Genomic DNA, 19,631 nt, shown 5'->3' with positions numbered 1-19,631 from the left:
GTAGTAACTTTTGTGTACGGGAAGGGATAGGTGAGGGATAGGAAGTTAAATGACGCTGCTATAAGCATACACAGGTGTCACGCATCTGTTAGATCTTTACGTTACTGTAATGTATCAGCCCTACTCCAAACAGTGGTGTTCGTGCTTAATTGTTTTTCCAATGATTTACAGTGAAAAGATGTGTTAATAAATATAAACAAAAAGTTTCTATATATATAGATATTACATTCAGTAGGTTTTCATGGTCAAACTGTTGCAATCAATGAGCCAAATGATATTTAAATGTATCTACTTTGGTCTATTTTTTAAAGTCTCTTCAATGTTGTATTTTCTATACCACTGTGTGTCTAAACCTTCCCTATAATCCAGTGAACCAGAGGGAGGATCCCGCAGTAAGTGCTTCATTAGCCACACACTACGGCAGCTGAAAAAGTGCTTCAGCGTACAACTATACACAACTACAACACGCACGCCCACACAAAGTTGCACACATGCCCAAATAGCAACAAAAAAGAAACAAAGAGAGACGGGAGGGATAGAAAGAGGGAGAGAGAAAGAGCACTCAAATAACTTTACACAAATGTGCACACACGCAGACACACACACACACACACACCAAGTCTGGGGCATCTCCATAGTTTAGAGAGCAGAGTGGACCTTGGCTTGTCTCCTTGAGTCAGCAGTCAACCAAAAGGAAACATGATGGCAAGATATTGACTTTTTCACTGTCTGCCTAATAACTGTATTTTGGAGTACATGCAATATGATGCTGTAACGTGTGTAGACTAAAGTGCAGCCTTTTGGCCGCCGCCACAAAATGCACTCTGAAGCCTTCCTTGCCCATATAAATCTATTTCAGTCTCGCTCTATAACCTTTAACTTGAAATTGCACTGGGAGAACAATGGGGGGAAAAAACTTAGCCTGGACATGTTCAACTCGTTTTTCTGTCCGCAAATGGAGTGAACTGAAGGGGTGGACTGGTAGAGGAGATGGATAACTCAATGTATCGGGGATGCCGCGTAGACAAAGTGACCTCCTAGGGTCAAGGCGAGGTCACACACTTACATACACACACACCCCTTTGCATTAGGTACCAGGGAAGGGGTGAAAGGTCACCTGCACTTGCCTGCATTAACAAAATTGAGCCTTGCATGGCTTATGCAAATTCAGACACAGGTGCTCCTAGTGAGTGGCAGCTAGACAGCCAGAAGTTGTGCCTTAGCACATTAGTACCATTAGCATATTGCCAACTAATGGTAATGTTTACATATTTGACATGTCAGTTTACCATCAGCACGGGAGAGGGGGATGTTCCCTGCTGGGCTCTATCTGGCTGAGTGGACGATAGCTGCCCATCTCAGACTGCTTCAGAGGAAACAGGAAATGAGAGGCCTCCGTTGTTTTCCCTATCGGTCAGCCGGACTACCTCTTGCTCTCTGAGGCTGATTTAATTGTGAGGGTGGGTGACGGAGGGGTTCAGACTCAGGGGTCAGTGGGTCAACCTTATTTTCTCACCCTGGCTTCCTGGGCCCGTGGAGATGGGGGTCAGCGTGTCAAATTAAATCTCATTCCCAGGTTTCCCTCCCTGCTGTCATGTATATTCATCGGCGCTCCAGGTGCCTACCACTTCTGGAAATTCACAAAAAGGTTAACTGCTAAAATAAATAATAAAAAACGCCCCCTGTTAAAACTGTTGACCTTGTGGAATAAGCCCTTTGCCTGAGCACTCCTAGAATTCTTCATGCAATATAAAGCCTTCACTTTATAAAAGAGATACACAACTACCTTTGTGCTAGAGAACATGCTGTTGCATTTACTGTGTTTTATTTCCTTAATTTAAACAATGCATAAAACACATTTAATACAACCGGTGGCATTGTGGGCATTTATTCAGATTTGCTGTTTTAAAAATGATCCACTTGTACTCTTAAATGTCCTTGCAGGCAGATATTGAAAAAGAGAATCCATTTCATGTCTTTCTAAAATAGAACTTGCCGCTCTTGATAATGAATGCAGATTGCATCCCCATAAATTAATGCACGGCTCTGTGTTCATCTGCTTTATGTTCTCTGTTTCAGATGGATATGTGCACCTGTGCGATAGGGCACCTGCACTTGGCTTATTAAAGGCTATATATTAAAACGCAGGAGCCCAAGATGGCTCCATTTAGCTTTTATTTCACAAATTCAGAGTAAGCTTAACCTTGGTTCAAAGGCCATCTTCAGGGTGACACTTAGCATAATTGCATAAGTGTCTTAACTGTTTCCCCTCCAGCTCAATGTGGTCATTTATAATAAATGTGCTGGCTTGAATCGCCTTAACTCATTCTGCTATGACACATTATACCACTGCTATGCTTATGTTTTTAACAAGCCTGCATATATTGATTAATGATACTGAGGGAATACCAACCACTTGAACCTGGCGTATTAATCAAATAGTCTAAAATATTTCTATAAATATTCGTAATCTCTAATGGGACGGGTCCAATTTAAATCTATAAATACCATTGTATGGGAAATGAATTATGAGCATTAAATAGTTTGACAGCAGCAATAGTTGTAATAAATAATTCAATATGTGGGGCAGGTGCTAATTAGCTTGTCTTGTGCTACACAGACGGAGCGGACAGGAAAGGGTCTGCTGAACTAACTGAGACTTGATGCTGTAAAATCTATAGTTCTGTTTTACTTCCTTCCTGAAGGTAAGAGCATTTCAAATTCTGCTGCCTGGCTGCCCAAAGGAGCAGCGCTTGCCTAAGATACAGTATCTCTCCCTCTCTCTTTTTTCTCTCTCTGTTCCTCCTCCTTTTGTTCCCTTTGTACTGATCAAAATTCATGCTGAGTAGTGGGTTATGGGCCTGCAAACGCACAGTGCGCAGTTTGGTTTTAATCTGATTCCACCTGGCCCTCCTAACAGCATTTCAGATCCCTAATATCATTCCACTGGTGCTGCTGTGACCAGGATTAGCTGGCCTAATGATCTGGCAGCTCGTCTCACACTCTCTGTTCCTCGACTTCCGAGAGGAGAACCGAGGCGCATTCGTTCTCTCACGTCTCAACACTTCCCTCGCCTGCAAGCGAAACTCTGAATGTCGGCTGACACTGTCGTAAGAACGCAGAACATTCAGGATCTAATTGAGCCAATTTGTAAGTATTCCTGCTGAGAGCTTCCTGCTCACTTCAGGAGGATACTGTCATCCTCCACTGTTCTCTGGGTAACTACAGATCTCTCCCCATTTCATGTTCAAATCACAAGCACACAGTATAAACCCGTGCTATAGGCTCAGCTCAAACAGTGACTATATTCCTGATGTCCTTTTCACTCTCAAGGTCACCAGATGCCAAAAACACCATTTTATAACATTTGCTAACCTCATCCCAGAGTGTCACTTCCCTGCTACCTGATCAGACTGGGTAAGTGGAGGGGAAGGGGTGGGTGGTTATGGTGGGGGTTGACATCTGCAGGCAGGGTGATGGTGATATCAGATGCCCTGGTAGGGGCAGATCTGTCTGGAGGGCCCCAGGCGATGTGGCCTGATAAGCCACTGGCCCCAGAGTCAGCGCTGGTAGGACAAACTCAATTAGCTCCTGACAGACCTCCTCTCAGCCCGGCTCAGCCTCCCCGCCACAGCAAGAACCCACTGGCAGCTGCCACGCTGACCTCTCCTCCAGGGGCCACTGCCACCTTTTACCGCTCCAACAGCCGGGGATTCGTTTTTGGGAGAGCTGACACCGCGCTGAAATTCTGCACAGCCCGACTAAAGTCACAGAAATACATTCAGTGATGCCGCCAAGGATGCCCGGTGTGTATTTTCACAGGGTAAAATGGAGATGAAAAAAAGGTCTGGGGCTCGGAAGGGGTTAGAATGGCCCTTGGGAGAAAGGAAGGGAATGAAGATTCCACAACACACAGTTGAAATATGAAGGATGCCTCTCTGTCTAACTGGTTCCAGGTTAATGACCGTCAGGGGAATAAGGGGCAAAAAGACTCTTGGGGCATTGTGCATGTGCATCTGCACTGACATTACTTATGTGCTCATAGGTCTGAGTGTGTGTTTGTGTTGCAGACAGAATATGAAAGCTGGAAATATTGCAGTCGAGGGGGTGGGGAGGTTGACGGCTGTGGTTTGGTTGGAGGCAAGCCGGGCACTCCATGGGGACCCATTCTAATCTATGAGGGAGAGGCCCCTAATTTTGGAGTTTCTCATTCATTAGTCCTGCTCCAGCAGAGAGAGGAGGGAGAGGAGGGGTTGGACCTGAAGGCATGGGAGGGGCCTCTTTATTAAGGGATATGCCAGACATTCAGGAGAAGCTGACAGAGATTTATGATGTGCAGATCTATGGAGGCAAACAAAAGGGAAGTCGAGGAGACAGAAAAACAGAAAAAGAGGGAAAGAGAAAGTAAGCGATACATAAGGGGAAGAGAGAGAGAGGAGAGAGAGAGAGAGAGAGAGAGAGAAAGAGAGAGAGAGCGGTGTTTATAGAACCAATGGAGAGCGAGCCCCCAGATCAATAGTCCGTAGGCTGGGGGCTCGTGCAGGGTTACCACTGGGGGGACCATGCTGCTCTGTAGCCTGGGCAATTAAGTTTTTCAGTCTCCAGCAGAGGATTATATTTAGCTGCTCCACAGCGATGTCACTGTAGTCTTTATAAAGCTATGAGCTCACTCCACTACGACAACATGAGCCCCACGCTCCAGCGGCACCACAAGATAGCGCTGGCCAAGAAGCAGATCACATCTATTGATCCCCTCCTCTTGCTCCTTCCTGTTCTAGAGATGCTGCTGGCAGGAAAGAGAGGGCCTCTTGTGATACAGGCGCTGCTGTTTGTCTGACGTAAACTGTCTGGGCCGCACTGGGCAGATCTAGTTCTTATAAGGGGCTGAGTTCAGGATGTTGAGGGAAGCAAATGGCTAATGACAGAATGACCGTCAGTGGGGATGTGTGAGCGTTGCCGATTGTCTAAACTTCCCAATGCAGAGAGCAAAGAGTTAATAGTCTTCCATGCAGACCCAGTGGGGAAGCTCCCTACAGAATTGGACAGCTCATCATACTGTATGTAAAAAAGAAGTTCAGTTCAGATAAGTCTGGAGTGCTGCGCAGTACATTTGGGATCAAATTTCTAATTCTCCCTTTTCATTAGAAAAGATTAGTTTCCATTACAGCCATTATGTGGCATGGCCATGGTATAATTTAACAACATAAAATTTACAATGGCTCTTGATAACTAGAAAAGTAATTATAGTCCACTACTGGCAAAAATTATTCTTAAAAACAGTTTCTAATTATCAACGTTTTGTCTATTAAAAGACTCCTCCAAAGCTGGTATGGGTAATGACATCAGACACAACCTGGTGTTGTGTGATACGTTACTGACGCCAATATCAGCGGACACTCTCTTGCGATACTGAGACACGCATGGATCCTTCCTCTACAGTGTTTTTTTCTTTACTCCAAACTATTCTGCTGCATGGCCGTTCAGCTCTTTGTCACTTTATGAGGACATGTTATTAAAATTACATTTTTAGACATTATTTCATGTAATATATCAAAACAAATACACAATATACTTAATTTCTGCTTTCTGAAAAATTATCTTCACATATTAGCGAAACTGTATGCCCTCTCTTCAGTTATACAGACGCTGTGATTTATCTTGAATTTTAGGCAAGATATTGTTTTATGACAGAATCTCCTGCATCATGATGCCATCATCAACCTATCATGACAGTATATCATGGTTAGAATTCATATTTTTTCCTTGAATTTGCCTGCGTAATAGGATTACATAATGAATCAATAAAGTCAGAGGAGAAGAATAAACGACGCAATAAGACCAAAAGGTCAACACCCTTGTTAAAAGTATTAAGACAAAATAGAATTTGGTAATATGCTCTTAACTGACTAACTGACCTGTCCAGACTAATATTATAGGAATAAGTCATATAAATTATGTTTCGTGCTACAGAATAGAGAGATAACCTGTTTAAGGCTAGGTTATATTTAACTGCCATAAATTATGTGGAAAGCCAGCAGATATCAACCACAGCACACCTCTCACGTACTCTCAGTAGGGTTGCTTATGTAAAAAAGAGGGGGGATTATACAACATGAATGATGGAAACTTGAGTAAAAGATCCAATCCAAGAGACTGGGAGGATACTGCAGTGTGCGTGTGTGTGTGTGTGTGTGTGTGTGTGTGTGTGTGTGTGTGTGTGTGTGTGTGTGTGTGTGCGCGCGTGTGTGTGTGTCACAAACAGAAAGAAATATTATTATAAAGGGTTAAGGCTATTTAACACAGTCCAGTGTAAATCACAGGTTTAGACACAGTGACTGTGCGTACAGGAGGACGGAGGCATAGAGCCATGCATGAAATTACTTCATTAATCTTCTTCTGATAGGCCGTCCTTGTTTAGGGGGGAACTCTACCTGCTTAAAACAAAGCCCATCCTGCCTCAATCATAAATTGTCCTCTTTATGAGAAGAAGAGACACATACAAACAGGCAAACACACAAACATACAAATGTATAAGGCAAAATTAACAGGCCAAAATTAGCAGGTTTATCAAGTGTCCGGGCTAATTGAAACATTATCAGATGTGTAAATGTTTGTAGAGGTCAGTGTGTCATCACGATACATAGGTAATAGAAGATGACCAGCTAATTTAACTGAATTTTTCACATTTTAATTGTTGTTTGTAGCACCCATTTCAAATAGTTACTAAACGAACTGATGCGGCTCAAAACACTATTGCTATGACTGTCCGCAACAGCAGCAGTCATAGTTATAGCAATAGCCTCTAGCTTTTTACATGCTCATCTCTACCAGCTGCCACACATTCCCCATAAATAGTGCTGGTAATAAAAAGACGGGTGGGCCTAACTGATTTATACGGTAGTGTCCACCACCACACCATTCAGGAATAATTAAACTTTGGGGATGATTCCTGAATTAATGTGTCTCCGTCAGGGGGCAATCTAAACATACAATTCTGCGTTCGCCACGTCTGGTGTCACTGGATGTACTGGGAGGGAGGGACTCTCCAAGTGCCAGGCTCAACAACCATCCACTCAATGTGACCATTCGATTACACTTAGCACTGTAGGGGTGATCTCATAGGGAGGCATTTTAATGTGAATGTGTTTTGTGACCAACAGGAAAATACACACATAAGCACAGAGCTGTAGAACTTGAAGGCAGGCAAGCAAGCAGGAACACACACACACACACACACACACACACACAGACACACACAATTTTACACTAACAAATCTGTCAGTTATCAGATGAATATTATATAAATTATATTACGAGAATAAAGTTGTAAACAAGAGGTTTTATGAGACGTGAGACAAACAAAGTTAACCTATGATGAATAATATTTTGTGTAACAGAGAGTCAGATAATCTGATTTAAACTGAGATCAGTTCAAACAAGTCTTTAAAATAGCAGTCCAGAAAAAAGAAAAGAGGGTACAATATGAGAATACATGTGGCTTAATGTCATATCAACAGGATTTTACAGCAATGTTTTCTAACATCATTTAGTCATTAGTTTGAGTCACTTGGAAATTCAACAGGGTTTTGTTATTTCTGTAATACGAGCAAATGCATATTTAACACGGGTCAAGAGAATCAAAAACGTCAATATAAATTCCTGTTCAGTAAAGAGAAACTAGGTCTATAGTGGCTGGCTTTTTGCACACTGCCATGTTAATGGCTCGTTATTGGTCACATCTACTTCCCTTGGGCAAATCAGCGATGAGTGATAGTAGTACTCACTCTCTCTCTCTCTCTCTCTCTCTCTCTCCCTCTCTCTCAAAGGCACACCCATGACATAGCTACCACTGCACCAGTCTTTTTGAACAGTTTTCAACAGTTGATGATGCCATGCTAGAGGGCTTTCCTTCAAACTGCGGACTTTAATAAGATCCTGAAATATTTAATCACAGAGTGATGCATATAAAAGTGCTTGGTCTAAAAGCTGTTATGGGTGCAAGGCTCACCCGGGCCTCGTAGAGAAGACTTGGTGAAGCTGTCAGTGGGAATCAGAGCTGCTACTGTGACGGACGGTTTCAATATTGATTCCATAAATAAACAAAGCTAACCATCGATCCTAATGTTATTTTGCATTTCAATTACTGCTCCGAAACATAACCTTCAAACAACTGGCCGTTCAATACCAATAGCCTTCACTGATAAACACCCATATAGTTACCCACCTTACATCACATTTTCTTACCAAGTGTGAATTAGTGGACCTAGGATTTTCCCTCCACTACATTTAGGATGGAGTGGTTGAAAAGCATTGTGGCGAGCATTCATATCTATCACACTATGGACAGAACCGCAAGACATATGGCAGACTAACAAAGACAGGAAACTTAATTTAGTTAGTGTTAGTGTGTTTTCACAATTTTTTCAAGTGCATTATTATAATGATAGTTATTTTTCTCAACTTCTGTGCTCTAGATAGTTTACAGTGTGTGTGTGTATGTGTGTGTGTGTGTGTGTGTGTGTGTGTGTGTGTGTGTGTGTGTGTGTGTGTGTGTGTGTGTGTATGTGTGTGTTCGTAAGTAAATGAAGAGGAGCCCTTCAATGTTGGAGCAACAGGAAGAAGTGCTGACGCACCGTGTCAGTGATAGCACTCTGCTGCCACAAGGGCATGAGAGCCCACGTAGGCTAGCATTATCCTTCTAGACTAATGGACCTAGTTATTTTTAAACAGATTCTCACACTGCGGTGGAGGTGTCCAAGGTTACCATGGATGAGAAATCAGGAGGGACGCGTGCGGTGACGGCTGGTTTCTGTGCGGGAAGATGTTGTGAAATAGCCAAAGAGGCATGGTAGCTAATCACTGAGAGGTGTAAAGGCCAAACACACGGGGTCTCAAGAGACAACATGTTAATGATAACTTCCAAAATTGACTAATAACATAAAAAAGTATTCTTTCTGCACACTTTCTCTTATGTATGGTGGTTGTAGTTAAAAAAAAAAAGTTAATGTATGTGAATATGCAATATGACCAGTACAATACCAATATCAAAAGAAGAGGTCATATATCAGCACAGAACAAGTCTAGATACTGCATGCTTTTCTTACTTATTTTACTAATTATTAACCTATGGAACAACTACCAATAAATGAGTGAGTTAAAAGCCAGCACTAACAAGTATGAACCCGAACACATCTGAAGCTACATAACAGTGAACATCCAGAGAGTGTCAATATACTCTGCATCCCCATTTGGCCTGGAGAGGGACAACATGCTCCACCCTCCCCCCGCTCAGCCTGAGCTGAGTGACATATTTACAGTGAAAGTAATGATACTAGATACCAGAAATGAGAGGGCTCCAGCGTGGCCAGTGGACTCAGGAATCTCTCTAATGAATTGGACAACAAAGCCCTGTTGGTATAAGGAAGAAGTATTTAGAATTGGGTGACAAACTGAATTTTATAACATGATTATTATTATTTCTAACGGCACATATCCATACACCCCCGAAAAGCTCTGGGAGATGAGGAGGGCAGGAGTGGGACAGGTGGGTTGGCTGGTCAGCTGGGCTGGACGCTGCAGCTACAGAGGCCACCAGCTCCTGGCTCATAGCGGGGTGGCCATTCTCGACCAGGAGCCTCTTCTGGTAATGTATTCTGAAACCAAATTACCGTAAGCTGATCCCATCTGGATAGTGTCTGTGCACGGCTGCTTTGGTTACCCACCACTGCCTCTAGCCTGCGATAGCATCTCCATGAAGACAGCAAAAATCTGATTAACCCAATAACAATGAAACACTTGGTCAAAGAGCAAAGAGCTTTTAACTTAAGATACACTAATGCAATTCCCTCGCCTTGTTTTCCGAAACCTAATAAGAATCAAGCAGACGGACTGCTAGAGATGGGTGTTTGTAGGCTCTAATGCAGCAAGCTGGGAATGAAGTCAAATAAATTGAAATCTAATTCATCACTGTGTGCTAACTTCTTTCTGCTTCTCTAAAAAATACATTAAAAAGCTCTTATTTCATGAAGGGAAATTGGATAGTCTAGTTAGTTTATAACAGTGGCGATGCCAGGGCTTAAGGAAAGCAAGGGTGTTGATGGAACATTTAGAAGCAGAAAGAAAGTCACATCTCAATTCACTGCCGCGCTGATTGTGTGTGTTTTCTAGCGAGCACAGAGGAACTCAAACTGACAATGCTCGGCATTGGCTGACTTCTGAGTGGCGTGAACTGCCACTGCAATACGAGATCAACAATAAGCCTGTCAGACTCATACAGTAAATGGCTCGTCTCACTGCATGAGCCGAGAGATATTTAGACTCGAACAAGTCAAGCAAAAGTAAATACCAGGCGGAGTGTTGCGGTCTACATAACAGAAGCAATGTAAGAAACCAATTTTGAGAAAATACATACCATAGAGAATTTAACTTCCAGTAAAACCTGTGTTATCAGAATGGTGAAAACTCGCATGCGCTCGCATTTCTAAATATCGCCAGAGTGTGGAGAGACAAGAGGAGCGTGTCTCTCTTATCCCAGGCAGTGGCGATGCCCTCAGGTCAATCTATAGAGAGTATACTACAGTGATTCCACAACAGTGCTGTGCTAATTACATGGAGCACATACGTCCCACTAATCTTCTCAACCAAGCATCACGGCCTCATCCAGCCAACTAACGCTGTACAATTAGCAGAAGAGAGCCACTGCTGAACCAAAATCACCAGCACACTCAGGCCAATGCTGGAAAGATCCCACAAATAACTAACTGTTGGTAGATGGACATGTAATCAGCTTTTTCTATCATCATTTCTACAAAAGTTTGTGTGACAGATTTTTAGCTCACCATTTAAAACAATAATATTACGTCCACATTTGACCACAAACAATTTCTAAACCAATCTACAGTAAGTTCCCAAAGTTATTTACACATCAAACACCTGTTCACAACTCAGTTTGACAGAGCAAATGCTCTTTTCACTGTTATTTTAAATAACCATATTAATCAAATATTATGAACATGGGAAACAGGAATGTAACTGCCTTCTTGTGTGGAATGTCATTTATATTAATTAATTAATGTTTTTGGGGAAAACTAACTAATTAACAAATATAACCATTCATTACAATATATTACTTAATACCTAATACTACTATACTACTTACCCATTTTGCATGTATACATTTAGGAACTTGATATTTAATAAATTATAGAGTAAAATACAAATCCAAAATACATTTCTGAATTTTGTTAGATTACCTGAAAGGAGACAAAGTCAAATACATTTGAGTGAAATAGAAAACATTTTAAACAAATGGTTTCCAACATAATTGAAAATGTTAATTTAATAATGCTTCTCATTGTTGCAATGGATATGATTCAAAATGTATTGGAAAGTGCATTTCTGTGGAAAATAATTGAAAATGAAAAAATCTCCATGTCCCTTCAGACATAGAATTATCTTATATTAAAACCATGAATTTACATACATAGTTGATTAGTTTAAAGATCTGCTTAAAAACACGTATTATAGTAGTTTTGTCTTCCAATTTAAGGATTACTTTCAGGGAAACTACAAAGATAAATAGAAATACAATTTAACATATAATCTTACAGGATTACTGTTACTGCTGTTTGTGTAATTTTATATGAAGGTGTATCAAAGAGAGAAGTGAACTTTAATAATATTTTTTTAAAAGCAAAAAGGAATATAGCAGGTAAGTCTAAGATATTAACGTTGTTATTGGAATAAATTTTGGAATTTGCAGAAAGCAAAAGTAAAAACTATCTGGGAACAAATGGATCGAACAAAGCAGTACACACTGACAACATTTAGATGTCTAACCTTACACTGAATTATGGTCTGCTAAGTATTTTCATGGCATGTACTGCTTTAAAATCTAATCAATAAAAAACAAACACTCCTCAATAATGTTATCATTAAATTAGAACATGGAGAGATCGTGTACAAGAAGATTACAATGAACAATTTAAATTGGAATGTTCTGGACGTTTTACAAGAAACAGAATAAAAATAAAACGGTCTAAATGCACTGAAGTAACTGGGAACTGTGACGGGTAATTGAAAAGTATTTAAACATGTGATTGGTCACAAAAGAGCACCACTTTTAAACATATACTACTTTATCAATAAAGCTATTGAACATTTTATATAATATTACACAGATTGATACATTTATCTACAAATTGAAACAAATCTTTACACAAACCCAACGATTGAGTTTGTGTTTTTCATACATTAACAGTAAATACATTGACATTGTACTATAAAGCTGTCTCTCATTTTTAAAAAACACAACAAATAAATATCCGTACTTTTGAATTGAAGATGTGTAACAAATGTCATTTATCGATTAATTCACAAAGTTAAAGTGTGGTAGGTGCTGTAAACTCAGACTGTCCCAGCAGCGAGGAGCTGTTGAGACAGCAGCTTGCCTCGTGTGCCGCTGGCTTGGACAGACCTGCCGGCTCACTGAGGTTATAGGCTCCTTTCATTCGTCTTTCTCCTGCTACAAATATTACACCATGTAATTTATCCTCTCCAATTCCATGGAACCATGTTAATCTCATCTTCTTAAAATATTATTCTCCCTGTGCGGCCCGATCAAGGAACAAAGCCATCAGAAAACCACCTCCTAATCCAGCTGGACAGGTACCCCAAATTCTTTTAGAAAAAAAAAATACACACTTTGCAGAGGGCAAGCTAAATCAATCAGCCCAGCTCTGAATAAAATTTAGAAAAGACTGGCACACATGATGTGCTCTGACAATAACTCTACGCACTCATGCACACATATACACAGTTGCACCTGCCCTGTTGCTCTGTACTGTCAAGTCCTACATGATTTAAGAGCCCTTAAAACAATGGACAAGAGAAAGTGCATTTTTAAGAGTGTGAGTCGGTGTGAGAGGGTATATGAAGAGAGGAGCCTGGAAAAGTATATCAATACGAAAACAAGAAAAAGTTCTGTGTCTAGACGAGGTGAGGTTCAGGAAACAAAGCTAGAGCAGGCACTGTTAAAGAAGGATACAACATTTTTTTTAAAGAATGAGAAATAGACAGTGAAGAAATAAAACTGCACAACAACAGAGGGGTTATAAGGTAAAGTGAAAGACGGAGAGAAAGAAAGGAAGAAACAAGGTGCACCTACTGGTTATGATAGCTGAGAGGGTCTGGAAGACAAAGTTCTGAAATGTCCATCAGTCCAGTTTTAGCATTCCAAGAATGAGAGGAAGAGGAAAGAGAAACAATTGAGACCCGCTTCTTCCCCAAATGATGGCACAGCACCCTCAGAGACAACGCTGCCACAAGCCCCCTCCAGCACCGCTCCCCCCAGCCTGCACAGGTATGTTGGCCTCGCGTGTGTGCGTGAGCATGTGTGTTGCGTGTGTGCGTGTTTATGTATATATGTGTGGAAGAGAGAGTGTGTCTGAGTGCATGTAAGTGAAAGTGTGTGTATGTCAGAGAGAGAGAGAGAGAGAGAGAGGGAGGGAGAGAGATAGTGAAGGGGGGAGGGCCAGATAGACGGAGAGGTAAAGGGGGGTGAGACAGAGAGAGACGCGCAGGCAGCAGTGGGATGAGCGCTAAGATGGAGAGAGCATGAGAGCGCGAGTGAGGGGAATGACTCTTTCCATGGTCGGGATAGGGCTCTTTAAGACTCAAGGGCTTGATGAATATGGAACAGCTGCTGTTGGCTGGCTCCGAGGGGCAGGACTTAAAGCGACAGAGGGGCCGGCGGAGCACCAGGGAGGAGGGATCCAAACGTTCACTCGCACACTCCGCTATGCAAAGATACAACACACACACACACACACACACACACACACACGGCTCGCACAGACAGACAAAACAACCTATCACATGAACAACAGAGACGCAACTAGGAAAACAGTCAACACGCAAAGTTTCCATCTCAATGAAATAAAAAAGGACTGTGACATTCTGGATGCTCAAAACTCACACTGGGACATAAACGTTAATAAAAAATAGAGGTGGGAGATTGCTTGTTTCATTTAGCACTTGTGGAATAGTTAGTCTTACAAAAAACAGAAAGAAGAATGCTTGTTTTTTTACTGTAGTGACTTGTAGGAAATGCAACTTTTTTTATATTTCATTTTAAAGTTTACAGTTTTTTTAAAAACATTGTCCTTTATATTCACTGAGTATGTCTGTTTCTACATCTTTTTTGTATGCTTACATTAATACACATTGCAATGATATCAAACAAAGTTAAATCAAAATTCTTTCCTCACACGACAACAGAGAACTTTACCAAGCAGCTGACATTCACAACTTGACTATGAAAATATATAAAAACTTACTGCAATCTACTCTATGCATTTTTAAGATATCAAAATGTAGCCTTTATTGTTATTATATAACACATAATAATGTCAAATCTGACACCAGCCTACGCCACACTATAGAAGCTCCAGCAAACAGTCAAGTGCATCTGCAGCACTTCACTTTCAAAAAGCAATAGCTTTCAAACCACTAAGGACAGTAAATGTATTTATTGAGCTGTGTCGCTAGCTCCATTTGCGGGTGTTACATGTGAGGTACCATTGTGAACCTTTCACCGCCTGTGAGAGATGATCTCAAGCTATAACTCATATTCTGGAAGCCCATCAGCTTCTAAAGCAGCGGAAAATCCAGCTCTGTCTTCTCTAACCCCAGCTTTAGAACTGCCTGTGTTTCACTGTTGATCATGCTCAGCAAGAATGCCGAGAATGCAGATACCATTTCACAGTCAGTGAGGGTGTCCATGTTACTGTATCCCCACATTATAAGAACAGAGCTTACCATGGCATCTTATTGGAGAAATGAGCGGTCCAACAATGGCTGACACTTGGCTCAGTCAGGCAGAAAGAAACAGCAGCAGCTTGCCCACTTCTCAAAAACTCACAAGGTGTCTGACAACAGTCTTCAGCTACTTCAGTGAAAATAAGAGTGAGTGAGGAGGAGTCAGGATCTACCAGCGAATTCACGCAAAAAAAAAAAAAAAGGTGTATTAGGACGCTCTGCTGCTCTCCCGTTTTCTCTGCTGAACAGGAACAGTATGTATAACCCTTAGAGAGGAATCCAGTTCCATTCATCGGCTCACGTTTCTATAATCAATGCAAAAACATCACGCAATCCCTATTGATCATCACAGGCCTATTGATGTGCAGCAAGTGCCTCCACAGTGGCACAGATCACACAGCATCTGCTCTCTTTTTGTGACAAAAACAAATGACAAAATAAATGAAAATCCAATTAAGATTGGTGCCAAATCAAACACCTGTCATTTTAATTCCTTAAAGAGGAATACAATCACTATCAAAGTTCTCAATCTTTAACAAGACACTGCACAACATTCAGGACAAAAATAAAATCAGGACACGAAGCTTACTGTAGTTCCTTATTCACAAGAATTCTTCTTCAGCCATTTATTCAACTTCTCATTCGGGATGTAAAAATGTGTTTAGGTATTTTAAGAACATCCTTTGTTTTGAGTCAAATCACACCATAATTCTAGTAAATAGCTGATCCAGCATGATTTAAGTCAAGAGACTTTGTTACTACTCAACAGAGAATCGCAAGAGGTGGTCCTTACTCATGACAGACTGCAATATTATCCTGGTATCTAGCCTGTGTGTACTGTCTCTCATGTTGATAAACGCCTCCAGTTGATAAATCACATTTCTGCATATTTTCCTTTGGCCTAAGGCTTTCGACTGACACCACACAGACTTTTGTCATGCAGTGTGAGCTATGAAAGCCCTGCTGCTGTTGCTGCTGCTGCTATCGTTGCTTCTTATCAGCTCTGTTATGAAAAAAAAATCACGGCATGTGACAGTTGATTTGACAGGGAGGGATCTGATACAAATAAAGAATAGAGCTGCACAAGATAAACACTTCATCACACATGGCATGACAAAGTTAGTGGAGTGTGACAATCAGGAGCAGGGCTGAGTTGATTATCTAACATGTTTGGGTTTTTTGTTTTAATGATTTAGATTATTTTTTTATGGTATCTCACATATCTGCATTTATTCACTCTGTACAGCTCACATGTGTATGCGTATGTACTGTATGTTAGTTTACATGTGCTGTGTGTTTGGTTGGTGCAATAAGAAAACAGTAAATGAACTTGTCAAAGAAGACCAGTTACCTAACAGTAGGTCACAGCAGCAAACTAAAGAAACTTTGAGCGGTCTGGTTGATCACTAGTATCATGAGATCATTATGCCTTAATTCTTTTTTTTCATACAGCAGAACTTTAACATAACACCAGTTTACAAAGTGCTGAAGTCAAACGTGCACAGGCTTGAAGGTCATGACAGTCAGATAACGTCATCATAGTCAGATACCGTTGCTTTAATAAACAATTTTATACAAAATGTTATTTAAGTCTGGTGATATAAACTAGTTTGGCCTGGGAGCTCATCGTTAAAACTACACTTCTGCAAAGAATGAGCAATTAAATTTACATTTAACAAATTTACTTCAAAATTTCTATTGTAAAATATCAGACATCTGGGCCCTGGTAAAGTGCCATATTTAACCTTTCTCTGCATACCGTAATGGTCAAATCGATAGTAATTCTGTCAGTATTCCCAGAGGACACGGTACAGTGTAGCAGCTCCGCGCGCACCGGACATGCCAATTAGCTAAACCGCGTGCACATTGATGAAATTTACAGTAGCTACAGGTGCGTCGAAGATACATATCAAACAGCATAAAATGTCTAAAAACTCTTCTAAATAAAAAAAACAAAACAATACACAAAACTGGGGAAAACAAAACAATGTGCCTCGACTGTGTGAGGTAAACTTAGGCTGATGAATGTCTACCTTACTCGGACAAGTCATGTCACATCCCCGGCTGAGCACAGCGCACTGTGGTGACGGTGGCGGTTGTGGTGTCTCCAGGTTGTAGTGGTGGTGGTGGTGGTGTGGCTCTGCGTGTCTGAGCGCGCACTCACACTGCAGCCACACTATCAACTCCTCCTCCGGCGCGCGCCCCGTGGCTAAACCCAAACACCTCCACCGGTAGCAGGACCCGGGTGACCGGGGTCAAATGTGATTCAAGGAACAAGGAAATGCTACCGTTTCACCTGTTTGCCCCGTGACATTAACGCCTACATTTTTGTTTTAGGGATTATGTTCATATAAACCGTACAAATCTGAATATATTTATCCTTCGAGCGTTATATATATATTTTTTTTTTATTATTATTATTTTTTTCAATTTAACCAATTCGTGAATTCCTAGGCACCCCAACCGGTAAGGAAACTCACTCAGTATCGTTTTAGGGAGCGTAGTAGAGCTTCCATTCGCCTGTACAGCTGTTTTTTAGTGTGTTAGAGGCTCTAATATGGTTTATTTATCTCGTCTCTGCTCGTCACCCCTGAGGTGTGGTGGATACATTTCCACCTGAGAAAACGCCAGGTGACAGCAGACGTGAAAAGGTTGAACACCACGCCAGTCGGTTGGTTTCCACAATTGATGAATAAATAACAGGATAATAGCAGCATCGCGTCTGTTACAGGGATCATAGTCGCTGTATCACATAACCCAGGTATTCATCAACTTCACAAACTCCATCTGATTTAATCATCCAAATATGCAGGCCTATATATTTCAATATATGGCATATATGTATATTAGTGTAGCTGAGAAAATGTAAAGGCCACCATGTGAAAGCAAACGATGATCAATGCATAATAGTGAAATTTAACCTACTACAAGCCCCCATAGCCCCCCTTTGCATGAACCCTGGTGGTCCCCAGGCCCTAGTTGAGATTCACTGTCAGTGTTATGGCAAAACACCACATGTGCCAGAAAAATCAACATGTAAAAACAATTTTAAAAATGCTTTTTCCCAGTAGTACACCTAACCCTACAACTGCAATTTTGATGTAGTTAAAAATGTGATAAAAAAAAACGTTTGAAATAGTGTATATACTTTCTGTTTTTATCCTGTCCCATGAAAGGTTTTCCTCTACACATTTTAAATTCTCCATCAGTGACTGACTGCCTCAGCTGTGGACCGGAGCATGAAGCAGTTGACAGCAGTAACCAACTCTATAATCTCCACTAGAGGGTGGGCTATCTCACAACAAGGCCACCAAGAGTTGCAGCAGAGGTACCTCTATGTATTTATTTATTTATTTTCCCAGGGTGATAGTGTAATTCATAAACTGAATGAATGACAGTCAGGACAGTGCCAACACCCAGGCGCACAATGGAGACTCGACCGCATTTAGTTCTGAGCACAAAAACCCATCCATTACAAATGTGTAATTATTGTCCTTAATAGATTAATTCATGCTGAAAGTTAGAAATGGGTTCCAGGCTATTGATGTAATCATTTCACTGAGGAAATTAAGTGACATTAAAAGAATGATATTGTCACCGTTAAAGTATCATTGATTCTTTTCGAATGCAATTAACTGTATTTGAAAATGGGACCTGCACATTGAGCTGTGCAAGGAGCACAGAGGATCACTTCATTTGTGAGAGATATAAAGACCAAATTATCCCATCAAAGAGAAAATCTATAAATGTAATGGCACAGTGCTTCAGCACTAAGGAATGACAACAGCGGCCCCGTTCAGTTCCCTCTGTTAGGTGTATTAACTACCAGTGAGCGGACCTCAACAGCCCACAGAAAGATTATCCGGACTGTGAAGGAGAATATCTCGAAATTTATGAATTCACATGTGATTTTTTTTTTTTATTGCCTAACATAAACAATCCTCTCTTAAAAGTAGGTGCCATGAGATGGATGGCTGTAATGTGTAATGTCATTGAGCCATTGCCAGGAACTATCATTGCTAATAAATAGGAGAGTGATTTTATAGAGTGGTAGAATCTTTATTTCAGTTTCTACATTGAAGGTTTTTGCTTAATGTAGTTCAAAATTGAGCTGAAACAATAGTCGATAGTAGATCAATCGATTAGTTGATTAACTGAAAATCATGACGTGTTTTGATAATTGATTGATTAATAATCCAAAGATTTTAATGATTAACTAGTTTCAGCCTCCCAAATGTGAAAATGTGCTGCCTTTCTTTCTAAATTGGATATGTCTATGGTTTTGGATTGTTTGTCGGGTAAAAATTTTAAGACGTCCCTTTGGAAATTTTGCTGATATGTTTGACTATTTTCTGACATTTTATAGACTGAACAATTTGTCAATTAACCAACAAAATAAGTGGCGGATTAATCGCTTAGGAAAATCATTGTCCCACTTTCTTGTCTCTGCCAATGCAAAGTGATCCACAAAACATATCCATACACTTGGCAATTGAAATCAACTGATTATCCCCATCAAATATAATTTCATGTGGTTTTCTTATGGTTTTCTGAATGTCACCATCAAATAAATTATGATAATGGCCAGTGTCACTGTGGCCTATAAGAGCAAATTTCTCTCCTGTATGCTATTGTAATTTTATGGCTAAACTGGAATGGCTCTTTTAAATTAGAAAGAAGGACAACTCACAGACGGATTGGCATTTTTGTTTTTGTTGTGCTTTGAGCCTTGTTTGCATGCACCCTACATTTCTGTAATACCAGTTTTGCGTGTGCTGTTTTGTTGACTTTCCATAGTTCTGCGGTGAGTTTTG

At 40.8% G+C, this 19,631-nt stretch overlaps 1 protein-coding gene across 5 annotated transcripts in view; it reads right to left on the bottom strand.

The window, feature by feature from the left end:
• The window catches only part of esrrb (estrogen-related receptor beta), a gene marked incomplete at its 5' end in the record, with an annotated part of 40,122 nt that extends 26,907 nt beyond the window's left edge, over positions 1 to 13,215 (bottom strand). For 3 of the 5 annotated variants that reach the window (XM_083923787.1, XM_083923786.1, XM_083923788.1), the window contains 2 exons: positions 9,340 to 9,408; positions 13,166 to 13,215. In XM_083923787.1, coding sequence (XP_083779913.1) covers positions 9,340 to 9,408; positions 13,166 to 13,215 — 119 coding nt within the window. Of the gene's footprint in view, positions 1 to 9,339; positions 9,409 to 13,165 lie in introns of those variants that run through there. The other 2 variants (XM_083923789.1, XM_083923785.1) reach the window with 2 other exon arrangements.
• Between the last annotated feature and the right edge of the window lie 6,416 nt (positions 13,216 to 19,631).

Source organism: Echiichthys vipera (genome assembly GCF_963691815.1).
Source record: "Echiichthys vipera genome assembly, chromosome: 12".
Classification (NCBI taxonomy): domain Eukaryota; kingdom Metazoa; phylum Chordata; class Actinopteri; order Perciformes; family Trachinidae; genus Echiichthys; species Echiichthys vipera.
The sequence above is the reverse complement of the archived record's forward strand: the minus strand, read 5'-3'. Positions and strand labels throughout refer to the sequence as shown.